Source organism: Diaphorina citri, unplaced genomic scaffold (genome assembly GCF_000475195.1).
Source record: "Diaphorina citri unplaced genomic scaffold, Diaci psyllid genome assembly version 1.1 scaffold384, whole genome shotgun sequence".
Classification (NCBI taxonomy): domain Eukaryota; kingdom Metazoa; phylum Arthropoda; class Insecta; order Hemiptera; family Psyllidae; genus Diaphorina; species Diaphorina citri.
The window spans coordinates 172133-189659 of NW_007377819.1; the positions used below are offsets into that span (position 1 = coordinate 172133).

The 17527-nt window shown below is 41.4% G+C and overlaps 1 protein-coding gene across 1 annotated transcript; it reads left to right on the forward strand.

The window, feature by feature from the left end:
• The first annotated feature begins 1258 nt into the window (after positions 1 to 1258).
• Positions 1259 to 17055, forward strand: LOC103508295 (glucose dehydrogenase [FAD, quinone]-like). The gene is made up of 18 exons (XM_026822924.1): positions 1259 to 1714; positions 4406 to 4645; positions 5346 to 5449; positions 5483 to 5636; positions 5988 to 6104; positions 6413 to 6699; positions 7096 to 7486; positions 10084 to 10188; positions 10275 to 10455; positions 10834 to 10916; positions 11240 to 11305; positions 11528 to 11632; positions 12614 to 12721; positions 13022 to 13084; positions 14430 to 14525; positions 14827 to 15017; positions 15496 to 15839; positions 15980 to 17055. Exons 2-18 carry the CDS (start codon positions 4423 to 4425, stop codon positions 16533 to 16535), a joined length of 3174 nt encoding a protein of 1057 aa, XP_026678725.1. The 5' UTR covers positions 1259 to 1714; positions 4406 to 4422; the 3' UTR covers positions 16536 to 17055.
• Positions 17056 to 17527: the final 472 nt, after the last annotated feature.

Here is a 17527-nt window from a genome sequence, read left to right on the forward strand (position 1 = left end):
TAGAAGGAAGGGTTACCAACTTACCACCTATGCTGGTGGGATACACGTATTAATTGCGATTGCGAAATGGTAATAACTAATAATTGGGAATTTATGCAGGTAATAGAAAGCGGGTCTGACCATTAATACCACGTGGCTCAAGGACTTAGAAGGAAAAGTTACCAGGTTACCACCTGGATGCTGATGTATTCCCCGTGGTACGGTTGTGAAACGGTAACAAATTGGGAACATGGGTAATGAAAACTGATGAAAATTTTATTGGGAAGCGGGTTGCCAGCCTAAGCTCAAGGACTTAGAAGGAAAGGTTACCAGGTTACCACCTGGATGCTGATGTATTCCACGTGGTACGGTTGTGAAACGGTAACAAATTGGGAACATGGGTAATGAAAACTGATGAAAATTTTATTGGGAAGCGGGTTGCCAGCCTAGTTAGCTTAATTGGTAGTGCGTCTGCCTTGTAAGCACTAGGCCGCGGGTTCGATTCCCGCCCGGGGCGGATTTTATCCTGATGGGATAATGTTCGTTCTCGGAACGGCTGGCTTTCTCCTATCCTGTCTTCCTTCTCTCTTCGATTTCGGGACGATAAGACCATAGCAGTTACAGTTCCCTCTGTCCTCTTAAAAAAACCTCTTAAAAAAAAAGCGGGTTTGACCACTAGACGTACCACGTGGTTCAAGGACACAGCAGGAACTTTTATCTTTTATCACTTGTATGATGGTGGGGTACACGTATTACACTTGTATGACTTCACGGTTGCGAAATGGTAAAAATTGGGAACGTATAATTTCTCTGCGACAAACTGTTCCAAAAATGGCTCAAAAAGGACACAATTCTATTTTATTTTTCAATGAGGATTTTTAGCGGGTAGCACGTCTGACTTGTAAGCGATTTCCACCCGGGTGGATTTTATCCCAAACAGATAAGGTTCGTTCTCGGAACGGCTGGCTTTCTCCTATCCTGTTTTCCTTCTCTCTTCTCGTTCAGCTAGGTTGGTCCTTCATTTGGGAACCGCTGTAGAACAAAAAATGTTCAACCAGGTTGTACCTTCATTTGGGAACCGCTGATAGATTGAAGATTCGCGAGAGCTCTATAAGTTCAGCTCTCAATCCTGACAGTCGATAAATGTATAATCAGTATCAATTCCTTCCTGATCGCGATCACATAGATTGAGGATTCGCGAGAGCTCTATAAGTTCAGCTCTCAATCCTGACAGTCGATAAATGTATAATCAGTATCAATTCCTTCCTGATCGCGATCACATCCTACGGAACTCACCTGAAATTAAACCGTGAAATAAACGAAAATCAGGTACTTCCAACATTCGACGTTAGTTTTCGGCATTAGTTCAAAGTACTTCGAACATTTAGCTTTAGTTTTTGGCGTTCAAACACTTTAGTTTTTCAAAACTCCTCTTTAGTTTTCAAATATTTTCTTTGGAGATCTCTTTTTTTTCGGATTAAGACAATCCGTTTAAATAAATACTAAGAAGTTGGACCGTAAAATATAGAAATCCTAGTAACAATTTCGTTTTATTTTTAATCTTGATTTGACTTTGAGATTCACACAACCAAGTGTTAATTATGAATTAATATTAGCTCTGAACTTCCAAAACCCAAATCTTTTTAAATATAATATCTGTACTTTAATGAAAGTCGTGGATTCGTGTTTTGTTGTTTTAAAAGCTGCCTAATCTTGTTGAGACTAAAGTAAGAAGGTAAAGTTCTTTTTGATTTTAAGAAGTGATCTTTTATTACTGATTTTTATTGGTAGGAAAAAGCTAGATGATTTTAATTCTTCTTCATTTTCATTTTATGCCTTATCTGTGAGTTCTTATTTATTTTCTGAGTTTTAATACTTTCAATAGTTTAGTGGTCAACTTTTGATCTTTACAAAGTTATTATTCTCCTGTAAGGTCTTCGAATGTTGTCTAAAAAATAATTAGGTGTGTCAACAATTAAACCCTGTCTTAACACAAAGCTGGGAAGGATTTATACAATGTATCTAAATAATTAATAATTATGTAGTTCTCATGTGGTTATCATAGACAATTACCTCAAGAAGTCAATGATCTTCAAGTATAAGTTCCATTTTCAAACTTGCTCAAGTCCACAAAGACTCCAACCACACCGGTCAGTGGTTTTGCTAGATCATTTTCACCAGTTGTAAGTTTTAATCTTCGCCTATCTCGTTGTTACAAAGATCTCCTTTTAAAATATTGATCTGCCAATAGGTAAGCGTCTTGACCACTATACCACTGAGGCAGGAGAGTATTGATTGGCAAATGGGAGTATTATTCAATTTTCTGTGGTCATATCGATCTTTTAGCTAGCTTGTCCATTTGTAGATATCTTGTTGGGACTTTGACCACAGACCGCAATGGTTATCTTCACAGCCTAGTGTATGAAGTGTCTAGACGACCACCCGTCCAAATACCCTCCCCGTTTGACCTTGCTTAACCCCCATGTTGTTGGATCACTAACTTTTACCTGCCTCGGTGGTGTATTAGAGATTCGTAGAAGCTTAACCTATCCTTTAGGGCTGTTTGCCCCCAAATCTAAGCCTCGGAGTGGGCTATATGGGTATGGAGCCACAGGTAGTGTAGTAGTCGCTCACCCAGTAATCAGGAAGGAGTGGGTGCAATCCCAGCCGAGGCATGGGATTTTATCTTCAAAATTGTTTGAGCATTTGGCCACAATCCACAATAATAGTGGTAGCCTATTGCTTAGGTGAAGAGACTTTTTAATCCTGTTCGAGCAGTATAAATAGTCATTAGCATTATTTTAAATATATTGTACCAAATACATAAGACCTTGTTTAGACTGATGGAGTAAAGAGACTTTTGAGTCTTATTCTGGCAGTTAAGCAGGGTATATTCTATTCTATTTTCACTCGGTCCGTGTTAGACTCTGTTTTAAAGGGAAAAATCCTCTGCCACTCAACCCGCAGTACGTGATTGGAGAAGACTCATCTAATTTCTCCTTGCTTTGTTTTTGTCTACTTGTCACCAGGGTCACCGAAGGAATACCGCAGTCATTGAGTAAACTCACTCAAGAGTACAATCCCGCAGTAGACAACAATATCTGGGTCCTTGACACTCAACAATTTTCCTATTGAAAATTTATCAGTCGATATACGACTAGTTCAATGAATATAGGTACATAGATATGAAAATCAAAATGATTTAATGAAGAAGGAAAATGAAAATAAGCAGAGGAAAAAAAAAAATGTAAAAATCGAATTGACTTCTCATTTCCTGAAATTCTGGTATGTAGTGTCATGACAGAGGGACAAGATGGTACCAAATTACTTTTCACGCATATTATTGGGAGGTTCTGGTGGATTAGAGTATTTGGATCTTGAAATATTCGGTGTTAGATTTGACCAGAAATTGGCCAATTGATTCAGGATCGGGTCATTACCAGGATGACAAGGGTTCTTGCCAATTTATTATTTTAGAACAGCCAGCATACATACACCTACTTCCTGATTTTTTATTTCAATTTATTTTATTTATTTATTACCTATTATTATTATTTCAATTTTTTATACCAACTGATTTTATAGTTACCTAGGTATTGAACTTGTTATTTTTCAGGGTTTTAAAATAATAAATTATTATTTTTCCCTGAAATTCAGCGTCCAGCCTATGAAGTTTTTGTTTTTGCCTATAAAGCCTAGTTTTTGATACTTTTCCAAATTAATCCGCGAATTATACACAAGATATTTCCTTTCCCCAAATTTACCAAATCAGGAGGAGAACTGTTGTGATCTCGTTTTGCAAGATCTCTCATTTTTCTCTCGTTTTGCAAGATCTGCAAGAAACATTCGGTCACTTTTGTCCTCCCTAGTGAGCACAGAGATCGATCCTATCCTACCTGGTTATGATCGCGGTATTCTAATTTGGTCAGGGTTATCCTCATTGCAATACAAAGATGAGTGAAATTGTTTTGTCTTGGCGAAATACAATATTCAATGCGATCTGCTAAGATCGGTGGAGTTTCCTTTGTATCAATGATTCTCAATTAATTAAGGAGCGCGGTAGCGCTCCGCCCCGCCAAGTCAAGAAAGTTTGACAGCGCTAGTGTATTTACAATCGAAATACGAGTACAAATTTTCGTTGATGGTGGGTCAAATGCGTCTTTCGTTGTCCATACAGACGAAGTTTTCCACTTCATTATCCTAAGTCGGGGGCGGGAGCAGGATTAATGCCTAAGGCATTTTCTTCCATCCAACCCCTATGGATTCACTTTGACCTTTGGTTTAATTCTCCATTCTTTTCTTCTTCCGTATTATCCTAAGTCGGGGGCGGGAGCGGGATTAATGCCTAAGGCATTTTCTTCCATCCAACCCCTATGGATTCACTTTGACCTTTGGTTTAATTCTCCATTCTTTTCTTCTTCCGCAGACCCAGCCTCGTCAGTCATGGACCAGCCCACCTGCTCCTGTGACTATCAGGACACGGCGTACATTGCGCGCTCTTGCGGCAGCTCGCTGAACGTCACCCTCTTCATGACGCTTGTGGACGTGATGTTGCGAACGCAGTGCGACCTGGCGGATCCGTGTGGACGCGCCTCGTCGAATCTCGTGCGGAACAGGCCGCTTCAGGAGGAGTATGATTTTGTTGTGGTGGGCGGCGGAGTTGCTGGTAAGTACAAGAAGGCTGGGGTCTAAAGCTGTGTCCACACATAGTCTACCGGCCATCGATCGATATCGATCGACCTCGATTGAACGGTCCACACTGCCTCGACAACATTGATTCTCCTCGTCGATCGACTCTGTTTGGACACAGCTTAAGATCCAATTGTAAAATGTCTGTCAGCCAGTGGCGCAGCGATAGAGTGTTAAATGTACTTGTTCCTAATGGATAATAAAATTGAAGTTAAATAACGTTGCGCGTGGTTAGTATCCGGATGAAATGACCATCTGGGCTAGCTATCGCGTGTAAGGTTAATGTGATTAGGCCAGTTTGGATTTTCAAGCGGTGCGCCTCGACAACATTGATTCTCCTCGTGGATCGACTCTGTTTGGACACAGCGTAAGATCCAATTGTAAAATGTCTGTCAGCCAGTGGCGCAGCGATAGAGTGTTAAATGCACCTGTTCCTAATGGATAATAAAATTGAAGTTAAATAACGTTGCGCGTTGTTAGTATCCGGATGAAATGACCATCTGGGCTAGCTATCGCGTGTAAGGTTAATGTGATTAGGCCAGTTTGGATTTTCAAGCGGTGCGGTGGCGTCTCGCGCTACTAAATGTTGCGTGACAACGCTTCCAATGTGAGACGGGCCTTAATGTGAGAAAGTTGATAGCACATACACAGTAGTAATGATAACCTTGTTTGGACAGGTCCGGTTGTTGCCGGCAGACTGGTTGAGAATCCGAATTGGAAAGTTCTGCTACTAGAAGCCGGTCCAGACGAACCCACGGTCACGCGTGACAACGCTTCCAATGTAAGACGGGTCTTAATGTGAGAAAGTTGATAGCACATACACAGTAGTAATGATAACCTTGTTTGTACAGGTCCGGTTGTTGCCGGCAGACTGGTTGAGAATCCGAATTGGAAAGTTCTGCTACTAGAAGCCGGTCCAGACGAACCCACGGTCACTAGTGTACCAGGCTTTGCCGCCAGCGCAGTGGGTAAGTATGAAACAATTGAAACATATGTCGTGAACCGTGATGGGTGGTGAAATCAAAAAGACGTGATTTTAGACTGACTGAATACTGAAATCGTCGGAAGTGTGTGGTGGAAAGAGCTTCAGACCACGGTCTCTCAGACGGTCTGACAGACCTAGGTCTCGAGATTTCTCCACACACGTTCAGACTGTCAGGCGGTCTGAGCGTGAGTGGCGATCATTAGAACATCGGTATAAGATGAAATATATCCAGTTCGTCAAAGGAACCATCGAAGTTGATCCGATCTCTCGATTTCAACAATCCTTCAATAGATTATTTATTTATTAACGTTACTTTCTTCTTGTTTCTTCTCAGGCACTCATCTCGACTGGAAGTACAAAACCGAAAGGAACAAGTATGCTTGTTTAAGCACAGGAGGGATTTGTGAATGGCCGCGAGGCAAAATGTTGGCGGGAACAGGAGCCATGACAGGTAACGTAGAAAAGAGTAAAATAAAGAGTGTTTCACCGCCCTTTTTAATTTATAGCAATGAAACAACTGTTACATTAGACGCATGTGGTCTGTGTCGTAGCATGCCCATCTCGTATGCCTCTGATCAGATCGGCGAGAAGGAACAAAATACTTCCCATGAGAACATCAGAAAGTAACCTGTTGAAATATTTGCAACAGAAAAACGAATGCAAATTTTTGTCAATGCCGATGCCGCGATGGTGGGATTTGCTCAAAAAAGCGTGTTATAATAAATTTTCTCAACAAGTAAAATGTTTTTCGAATTCCAGGCATGATGTACACAAGATCCCATCCCAGTATCTACGACGAGTGGCAGAGACAGGGTAACCCAGGCTGGGGCTTTTCAGACGTCCTCCGATACTTCATTAAGTCCGAACACAATCTGAACAGAGACCAAGTGGACCCTGAATATCACGGTTATGACGGACCGCTCAAAGTCCAACGGTTCAGTTCGTATCCCCCGATTGGCGAAGATATTATCAAAGCCGGCAAAGAACTCGGGTACGCCAGCGGAGATTTCAATGGAGCAAACCAGATTGGAGTCAATTTTGCTCAGGTAATTGTATTGCCCGTCAAAGAGATGCTTGCGGTGTTTGCGGAGTTTCTCTCTCGGTGTTCGAAGGATTGAGGACGCCCAGAAACAATATCTGGGCAGCTTCCTTGTCCCCAATGTTTGTAAACAGAATTTTTAAAGTGGAAATATTAAGAGATTGTAGAATGAAGTCCCTGAAATCTCCCAACTTGTAGGTGCTTCCTACAATCAGCCGCCAATTCGCTTGGGGCAGGGCGGTGTTACGTGTAAGTGCCAGATGGTAGAACTTCAGAAGTGTCAGGAGCCCTGAGCTTTATTCATGCTATATCGGATTGTGTATTATACGTATGTAATTGTAATTTTAATTATGTAGGATCTAAGTTAATCAAAACTTATCACGTTTATTGTTCTCTTTCCCAGGTGATGGTGGACAACGGGGTGCGCAGTAGCACACCGCGCATGTTCCTCCGAGACAAATACAAGCAAGACAACCTGAAAGTTCAACTAAATGCCCACGTCATGAAACTGAACATCGATCCGAAAACTAAAAGAGCGCTCAGTGTACAGTTTAAAGATACAAACACCAACGAGATCAAAACAGTCAAAGCTAAGAAGGAAATCATCCTGACTGCAGGAGCTATTGGTTCTCCACAGCTGTTGATGTTGTCTGGAGTAGGGCCGAAATCTCATCTGGACGAACTTGGTATAGAAACAATTTCAGATTTACGGGTAGGCTACAATCTTGTTCATCACGTTGGCGCCAATTTGAAATTTTCAATCCTCGATAATGGAGTGAGCGATAACAATGGAGGTGTAGTCCCGAAATCGAAGAGAGGACAGGAGTGGAGAAAGCCAGCCGCTCCGAGAACCAACCTTAACTGTTTAAGATAAAGTTCGGTCAGGGCAGGAATAGAGCGCGCGGCCTACCGCTTGTAATGCCTGCCTCTCAAGAGCACACAGTCTGACAGGCCGCTGTCTTTCAGACCTAGGTCTGAGCGTGAGACTGGCCAAATGGTGCGTTTTCACTCACTCGGAATTTGCCGATCAGCATGATCTGTTTAAATTTAAACAAATGTAAACAGATCATGCCGATCGGCAAATGCCGAGTGAGTGGAAACGCACCATATAAGGTAGTCGAGCTACCTTCCAAGCTAACTAGACTCACAGGGTGGCTGTTTTTTCGGCTCTACGATTTGTATTACTCACTGTGCAGTGTGCACTTCATCATTGAGACGAATGAGACCTGTTGACGGCGACAGATAACTTTCCATTAGGTTCCACAGATCCAGCCCTGAAGCAATGGCTTTGGAGCAAACTGAATCATATAGTTAGGGAGACAGGAGTGTGATAAAGTAATTAAGCCTAATTATCCAAAGCCATAAAAAAGCGGTCGGAAATCGAGGACATCATTAAACTGTCGCATTAGTGGCAGTAAAAATTTTGCAATTGGGATAGGACTGAGTTTTTCTCTTTTACTTCTGCCGGGCATGAATCGACATTTCAAGCGATTTTCATAGAGTGCAAAATTACTACCGAGGTAAGTTAACAAAATCTGAACCTTAAGAGTAGGCAAACAGCCTTAAAAGTCGGGTTAAGCTTATACGAATATACGGATGTACGTTCAAACAGAGCATTAGCCAGCGGCAATAGCATGTTGAATGATCCAGATCCTAAGGGATCACTGAAGTAAGACACAGTTGGTGCGTGGTTGATATCCGGATGGATGACTATCTGGGTAATCGCGTACTGCTGGCTTTCCCCGGTCCCACTCAGGCTGGGTGAGGTTAATGTGAGGACTAGTGAGGAGGCGTGTACCTTGTTGCCAAATCGGGGGTAAAACCACCATCACTAAAAACCTTAGCAGTTATACCAGGACGTTAAGCCTCTGTAAAGATCGTACCTCGGAATCGCTTTCGCATTACTTCAAGACGCCACACTTGGGTCTCCGGCATGTTCTTTTACATCCATGCCTGTCCGGGAACGGAAAAGTTTGGTCAGAAAATTTCGCACCGGCAGGGATTCGAACCCAGGACCTCCGAGTTGAGAGTCGCTTCACAAAGGTGAGCAAAGATGATGAACGTGGGACTTCGCTATCGTTCTTTTCTAGGATGAAATCTCTGACCATACCCATCGTGACATTTCTAACATGGATGGGCTACGTTTCCCCTGTCTCCGCCATGTCCTTTTCGTTGGATGGATATGACCGACCTCAGAGCCTTGGTGGAAGTCTTCGATATCGCAGAAGTGTAAGTTTGTAGCGAATAGTGTAGCCATAGCCACAAGTTTATGTCATTTGAGGGAAGATCCTTTAACCTAGGTACTTTCCGTGTCCGCTTTGACTAATGACCAATACTTTTCTTCTATTATAATCCTCCGCAACTTGAATCGCTGCACGCCGCAGATAGAGGTATTTGAGCAATCTGGCCGACTAAAATTATTGAAAAAAAGGTTAGGAATTAAAAAAAAAAAAAAAAAAAAAAAAAAAACAAACAAACAAACCTAGAGAGAGATCCTCGAAGAGTAATGTCAAGAACAAAGAGATGATAAGGAAGGCCGAGGAATTTACTGACTAAGCACAACTACGTATGAAATACACTGGTATCTGGTATTTCACCAAACAACGATTATACCATTTAGACAGACTGCCTATTTGGTACTTTGCTAAAACGTGCCTTGAGGCAGAATAAAGATACCGACGTCTTTCTTTCATACTGTTTAACTCATCTTTTGGGGGATCCTGGACATTCTAATCCCTTCCATATCATGATAATCAAAATAGATTAAAGGGCCAGCCACTCACTATCAGGTAGATCTGATAGGTACCTCATGTGAAGTCTACCTGATACCTTATGAGCACACACACACACACACACACACCATCAGGTAGACCTGATAGTGAGTGGCTGGTTGGCCAGCCTCTTGGAGACTAGCCTAGGGACTAATCATCTAATCAAATCTCGAGTGACTCGAGTGAGGTGATTGAAAAATTCTGCTATAACCTAGGCAGTTAAAGAATACAAATTCTGTTAAAGGAATTTGGGTAGAAATTGCTGATTTTCTATTGGTCAATGGTTTGACAAGGCTTATGCCAGCCACTCACCATCAGGAAGACCTCACAGGTACCTACACCTGATCAGGTCCGCTTGTCAGGTCTACCTGATAGTGAGTGGCTGGCCTTAGAAAGAGAAATCGAAGATAGGAGAAAAGTTCTTATCTGTTTATGATAATATACGCCCCGGGTGGGAATTGAACTCGCGACCTAGCGCTTACAAGGCAGACGTGCTACCTTCCAAGCTAGCTAGGCTGTGGAATTGGAGTAGAAACCGCTAATTTCCCATTTGTCAATGGGTTAACAAGGCTTTTTGGATATTCAGAGTTCATCATGAGACCAATACACATCTCTTACAGCCGCTAGCTCAGCAGCCAGTAGTAGTACGTCAGGAGGTTTCCTGACCAGTAGACCTGCGGGAACAGTCGAGGAGACCTTCACCACGGAAGTCATCTCCTCCAAAGGCAAATCAGGAGGAGGACTGTTAGGCTGGCTGATATTCAGATAAACAATACCAGTTCACCATGAGACCAATGCACATCTCTTACAGCCGCTAGCTCAGCAGCCAGTAGTAGTACGTCAGGTAGCTTCCTGACCAGTAGACCTGCGGGAACAGTCGAGGAGACCTTCACCACGGAAGTCATCTCCTCCAAAGGCAAATCAGGAGGAGGACTGTTTTCCGGCCTTGCATCCTTCGGGGGCGCCATCAAGGAGGGATTGAACAATGTCGTGTAAGAGTGAATTTTGTTTTTCGACATTTGTTTTTCTATTCCGTTTGTGTGTATAACAAGTTTGAGAATCTAGAGTTCTCCGTTCCATATTAGTGCACAGCTGTTGAGCAGGACAATACCCATGAATGTGTTATGTTCTAGTGATGGTCCCACTGGACCCTGGTCCGATTCCACTGATAACAACTTAGATGAACATATAAACATTACATATTAACTGAGGTGAACTTTAGTCGGGTCCGATTCCGACCGAGGTGGACTTGTTGTTGTAGCGACTTAAGCTGTAGCCGAATGGTGATGGCCGAATAAAGAAAGGATATCTTTTGTCACCTGCCATAGACCGGGGTAATTTGGAGCTTCCTACTGTTATTTTACAGGGAGCGTGGCCAAAGCAGTTGGAACCGGAGTCATCAATACGGTGGGGGAAGTCGCGACCGGTATCGTCGAAACTGGAAGCAGCTTGGGTGAGTGTTGCCTCGAGATTTTTGTCTAGTCGATTGAACTAGATATATACTGAAAGACTGAAACCCATAGAGCAGATAGGTATACTAGAACCCACTGAGCAGATACTGGAACATGTTTGTCCAGTCTATGATTAGGTACTAGTTAGGGTTAAGGCAGACACTGGAAAGTCAAGGACCTTTGACATATTTTTCATGTTCAGGATGCGACTTGTTTTCTCTACCTGGAACCACCATCGTTGTTGAAAGTCGAGGACCTTTGACATACATATTCCATATTCAACTATTAATCTCTTAATCCTGGAACCATCGTTGTTGAATTTCAGGAACCAGTACGTCAAGTGGAGGCACGGATACGGTTATTCAGAAAACCACTCATCATGTAGTTCATGGTAAGCTTATTCTTCCAACTAACGACAGTACAAGTACTCAGAAAATAACAATCAAAATTGATAATTTTCGATCAATTTCAACCCAGAATACCACACACATTTTTGGTTTACTTTTCATTCGGTGAGCGGAGAGGTTGTCAGACTGCTGGGGTAGAGGGACTTTCCAGTCTTATTCGGACAGGATAAACAAGGTATATTCTATTCTTTTTGTGGATTCCATAGGTTCATCTGCAGCAGTACCGGTAGTACAAACAGTCAGTCCGGCGATTACCACGGGAAGCTCAGAATCTGTGGTCAAGAAAACTGAAATCGTCCAAGGGGTATCAGGTGAGATGAACTTGTTTTGTTGAAGGAAAAAGATGAGTGGTGAGCTGGAAAAAGGATGACCACAAAACAGAAATGACCACTGTACATTTGTAGAACGTTTTGGCTCAGAATCTGTGGTCAAGAAAACTGAAATCGTCCAAGGGGTATCAGGTGAGATGAACTCGTTTTGTTGAAGGAAAAAGATGAGTGGTGAGCTGGAAAAAGGATGACCACAAAACAGAAATGACCACTGTACATTTGTAGAACGTTTTATGAATTTATCCAAGTATATGATATATCATAAAAAACGGACATATCCATCCACCCAAATCCTGGTTTATAATAAGAAATCAACCGATTCCAATAGATATTGAAGTTTGCCATTCCTTTGTATTCTTAAGGTGTGTCCACACATAGTCGACCATAATGACCACTGTACATTTGTAGAACGTTTTATGAATTTATCCAAGTATATGATATATCATAAAAAACGGATATATCCATCCACCCAAATCCTAGTTTATAATAAGAAATCAACCGATTCCAATAGATATTGAAGTTTGCCATTCCTTTGTATTCTTAAGGTGTGTCCACACATAGTCGACCGGCCGTCAATCGATGTAGACTGAACCGTCCACAATGCTTCAATAATAATAATAACACACTGCTTCGATAGCATGGAAGCATGGCACAATTTCACCTCGTCGATCGACGGTCGGTCGACTATGTTTGGACGTATCTTTAGGTTTCTCAAGATTGATTATCAAATATTTCTGTGGTTCGACCCATTTCAGGAAAAGTTTCGACTCCCGGTTCAGTAGTAGTCGCACCATCCACTTCCACCATTGTGGGCGGCACAGCTGCTTCGATAATAATAATAACACACTGCTTCGATAGCATGGCACAATTTCACCTCGTCGATCGACTATGTTTGGACGTATCTTTAGGTTTCTCAAGATTGATTATCAAATATTTCTGTGTCTGTGGTTCGACCCATTTCAGGAAAAGTTTCGACTCCCAGTTCAGTAGTAGTCGCACCATCCACTTCCACCATTGTGGGCGGCACAGAATCCATTGTCAAACAAAAACAAGTTGTCAGCGATGTCGTAGGTGAGTCAATCTTCTAAATGAAGTCTGCGGTCCAATGGTCCATCCATCCATCGTAATGACTTAATGATCCAAGTCAAGCTTTTGTTACTAATTAAATTAAATCAGCAATAAACCAACCACAGTGGTATAGTGATTAGCGCGATGAACTTTGAATCTGGAGGTTGTTGGTTCGAGTCCAAGTCAGGTCATGAAATTTAGCGTAGTGTATTAAGCGGGGAACGAGACTTGTGACCAAGCATTTATGCTTGACACAATTAAAATTCTCTATTCATCAGCAATAAAATTTGTAACCTCTTTCAGTACAATCTGCTCCCAAGACTACAGTCATTTCCACACCAACTGTACTTCGAAGTGGAGGCATAGGTAAGTACACTAATAGAGGAAATAACCTTTGAGGAGTTGGAATATTTTAGAGTAAGAAAAATCGGAACATTTCGGACGTATGTACTATTTTAGAGCGAACAAAATTAAAGATGCCCGTTAACTCTACATCTATTCTTAAGGTTAAGGAGGGTTTTGCTCAGGAAGACTGGTAAAGATTATCAGCCAAGAAAAATCATTGATTCGACTCTCGTCAGTATGTAGGTATTTTCAAATACCATTATTCGTGCTTCAACGATTTTTAATGGACGATGATCTTTATAGTCGTCCCGAGCATCCCTATTGACCAGAAGGAATTATTACCTTTTCACTCTCCTTCTCCCATATTATTTTCATTAATTTAAAATATGTATAGAATTATCCATTAGTCGTAAGGACTTATGACTTATGAGCAATTATGGGCTGTGCAAATAATTAGACATGTACGGGAATGGCATTCAACAATATAGCATTCCTATTAGCAATTAAAGATAGTGTGTATCGATACAAGTGCATAATTCTGCACTAATACGACTTATTAGCTGTAACGCTTCTTTAGTAACAAGCTCTTTTCCATCAATTATTATAGTTGTTCCGATGTAGACAGAAGAAGAAGAAGAAGAAGAAGAAGAAGAAGAAGAAGAAGAAGAAGAAGAAGAATACCCATTGAAGTAGTTTGGTATCTGCATACTACGCCACCTTATAGCATGTACATAGGAAGAAGAAATGAGTACCTACTTAATAGTACGAGTAATTATTATCGTAGGTAACGAAGAATTGCCTTCTTTCTGGCAAGAATAAAATCTGTGGAAATTTTCACCTTTCTTTTATAATGAGCTTTTACACCAAAGGGGAAAAGAGTAAAAGCTTCATCGAACAACAATGACCTATAGTCCATAGTTCTAGTGATCTAGTGTGATCCTTCACTTCAACTAATGTACTCTTGAAAAAATATGACATATCTGAGTCAGAGATGATAACAAAGAGTTTTTGTAAGCAATATTAGCGTTCCCGTTAACTGAACTCTTTAACGTTATTTGACGAAAACTCGTTTCTGCGCATGTGCAGAGTTCAATTAAAGTTCAAAAGTTCAACTAACGTTGAAAAGTTCAATTTACGGGACACTAATTTTGGTTGCAAAACTCTGATAGTTGTCTAATGATGACTGCAACTTGTCTCAAAGAGACTTCGCTTGGGACACAAGAGGTTTAATGCACAATAAGATATGATTGTTTGTTTTTTCTTTAATTACTTTGAATGAAGTGTGAGATATGTTTGTTTATATGCTCTGATCGTAGTGCTAATTATCTACTTGGTTGACATGACCTTCCAACCTTGTCTTTTACAGGTGCAGTTGTGTCTGACACAGTTCAAATCAAAGAAAAGCAGAAAATCGAGAAAGATGTCTATGTCAAACAGTCCAGTTCTAACATTGGAGGAGGAGGTATGCTCTTTCGTAATCATATGGTCAGAAAAATCAAACGAGTAAAAGTAGGAAGACACTACTATCACATCACGTCACATGAGGTCATGGGGAGTCAGAAAAATGTAGTTTAAATGTTTAAAGTTTTCCCGAGGTAATTTCGTTCATGATAGCCACACTGCTCTCACGTCACGTGAGTTCAAGTGAAGTGATACAGAATAACCTGTTATAATTAAATCTACTGAACTACAATCAATGGTGGATCATCAACGGCCGAACAAATGAACAGCAACGCCAAGTAAAAATTTTCCTTCAATTTCAGCCGTGGTGACAGGGGCCTCGGCAGGTGCCGTTGTGCCAACGTCAGGCTCTCAATCCGTGGCAGTTGGTCAGAAAACAATCGTGGAAGGGTCATCCAAAATTGTGGGCCGTGTGGGCGCCGTGGCCGCTCCAGCCGTTGGTACAGTTGTCCAGACGGGCATGCAAGGGGCGGAGTACGCCAAGAGTGCGTTCGCCAATATGTCGTGAACCGTGATGGGTGGTGAAATCAAAAAGACGTGATTTTAGACTGACTGAATACTGAAATCGTGGGAAGTGTGTGGTGGAAAAAGCTTCAGACCACGGTCTCTCAGACGGTCTCACAGACCTAGGTCTTGAGATTTCTCCACACACGTTCAGACTGTCAGGCGGTCTGAGCGTGAGTGGCGATCATTAGAACATCGGTATAAGATAAAATATATCCAGTTCGTCAAAGGAACCATCGAAGTTGATCCGATCTCTCGATTTCAACAATCCTTCAATAGATTATTTATTTATTAACATATATACCAAATGAGAAAATTCTGGCCAGAATTGTGAAGTTAGGGAGTCAGTCTTCAATCGCCTTTTCAAATAAATGTCTCTTTGCAGACACTGGAAAGTCAAGGACCTTTGACATATTTTTCATGTTCAGGATGCGACTTGTTTTCTCTAGATCCCGCTGAAATTTCAGACAAGAAGGAGCCAAGAAGTTAATGAGAACTCTGAGAAGTTTATGAACGATGATATTTACGAACTTATAGAGAAAATTCAACATTATGTCAGAAAAGTTGAAGATGAGACAGATAAAAGTCCAAAACAAGGAGCTAGGAATATCGACCTCATAGAACCCGATATGTCCATACTGAATGATACACTACCTCCCTTATTGAGAATCCTTGAGAACAAAGATGTTGTAGAGATTGACGAAAAGGGAACTTACTTGGAGGAATTGAACGAAGGTCTCAGTAGTATGAAAGGCAACATGGATGAAATGCTCAACGATGGTAGACCGGGCCGGAGTATACTAAGCAACACATTCAACGTGAAGATGTTGTAGAGATTGACGAAAAGGGAACTTACTTGGAGGAATCGAATGAAGGTCTCAGTAGTATGAAAGGCAACATGGATGAAATGCTCAACGATGGTAGACCGGGCCGGAGTATACTAAGCAACACATTCAACGCTCTGTTCAGCAACAATAATAAAGAAGAAGACAAGATGCCCTGTGGAAGACGTTCCATATACGCCCGACCTACAAATCTTCTGCCCATCAGTCGTGGACGCCTCGTGCTGCGATCGGCAGATCCTTTCGAGTATCCCAAAATCCACTCCAACTATTTGGTTATGAAACAAGACATCGACGTCATTATTGAAGGTATCCGCATCATTCAGAAGCTGACACGAACGAAGGCGCTGCAAAAGTGGGACTTCCAAATAGACTCGACGAAAATGCCGGAATGTAAACATTTCGAGTGGGACTCTAATGAATACTGGGAGTGTTATATCAAGACATACACCCTCCCTGAGAACCACCCCGGTGGTACATGCAAGATGGGACCTGCAGACGATTACAGCAGTGTGGTGGATGCACAACTTCGAATCCATGGCGTTCCGAATCTGCGAGTCATGGACGCTTCGATATTCCCGACCAATATCAACAGCAATCCTATAGCAACCATTATCATGATTGCCGAGAAGGGAGCAGACATGGTGAAAGAGTCTTGGCGATAGGAACTTATGTCTCCCGCACCTGAGAAAAGTGCAATAAAGTAAAGCATTCGGCCATACTGTGGAACACTTTTGTCCTTTTTTTTTATTGCATTTGCCTATTGGGTTTTCGTGACCGGCACACTGGGTGAGTGTCGTTTGAATCCCAGCAGCGAGATTTAATTTTCAAAAATGGAGGAAGGCCCAATACAGCACTATTACGTTCGTATAACACCATCAGCCACTCACTACCAGGTAGACCTGACAGGCGGACCTGATCAGGTGTACCTGTCAGGTCTACCTGATAGTGAGTGGCTGGTCTAACAGCAACTCAGGTATTTCCACTTTTTGTATTGTGCCCATTTTGTCTTGTTCACCCGCCATCGCCAGAGCAAGCGTTCAAATAACGCCTGGCGGTGACGTGTGTCTTTTAATAGATCTGTTCTATTGATTTGTAGGTATGTAGTCGTTTTCTGTCTAATATTTTTATGTCCCACCTGTATAATTTTATCAATTCAAGTGTATTCTGACCCTAACTAGAACATTACTGACCTTAATTAGAGCATTACTGACCCCAATTAGAGCACTACTGATTTTGTTAGAGCATTCGGTTAGTAAAAGTTGTCATGAGAAGAGGCAGACTACACCTGTGTCCATTATTTTCTCAAATTTTGACATTTTTCTTTCTCAATTGTTATTTACATTTATTTTCTTCAATAAATCATTACCACTTATGTTAGATTCTTATGTAATCTATTCCATAATAATATTTAAATATTATGAATTTATGAGATACCGTACATATTGTAACATTTTAAATCAGTTTATCAAAAATGATTAGGTTGTAAGTAATTAAGGAAGCTTTTATGTAAATATTTTCATTATGTATGTACCTATCCAATTTAGTGTTTCGAATAATTGAAACATCTTTATTTAGTCTTGATTTTCATTGAAAAAAGTACAAACCCATGTGGTAATTAGTTAGTTGAAAAAAGGAATAAAATAAATATTACCTA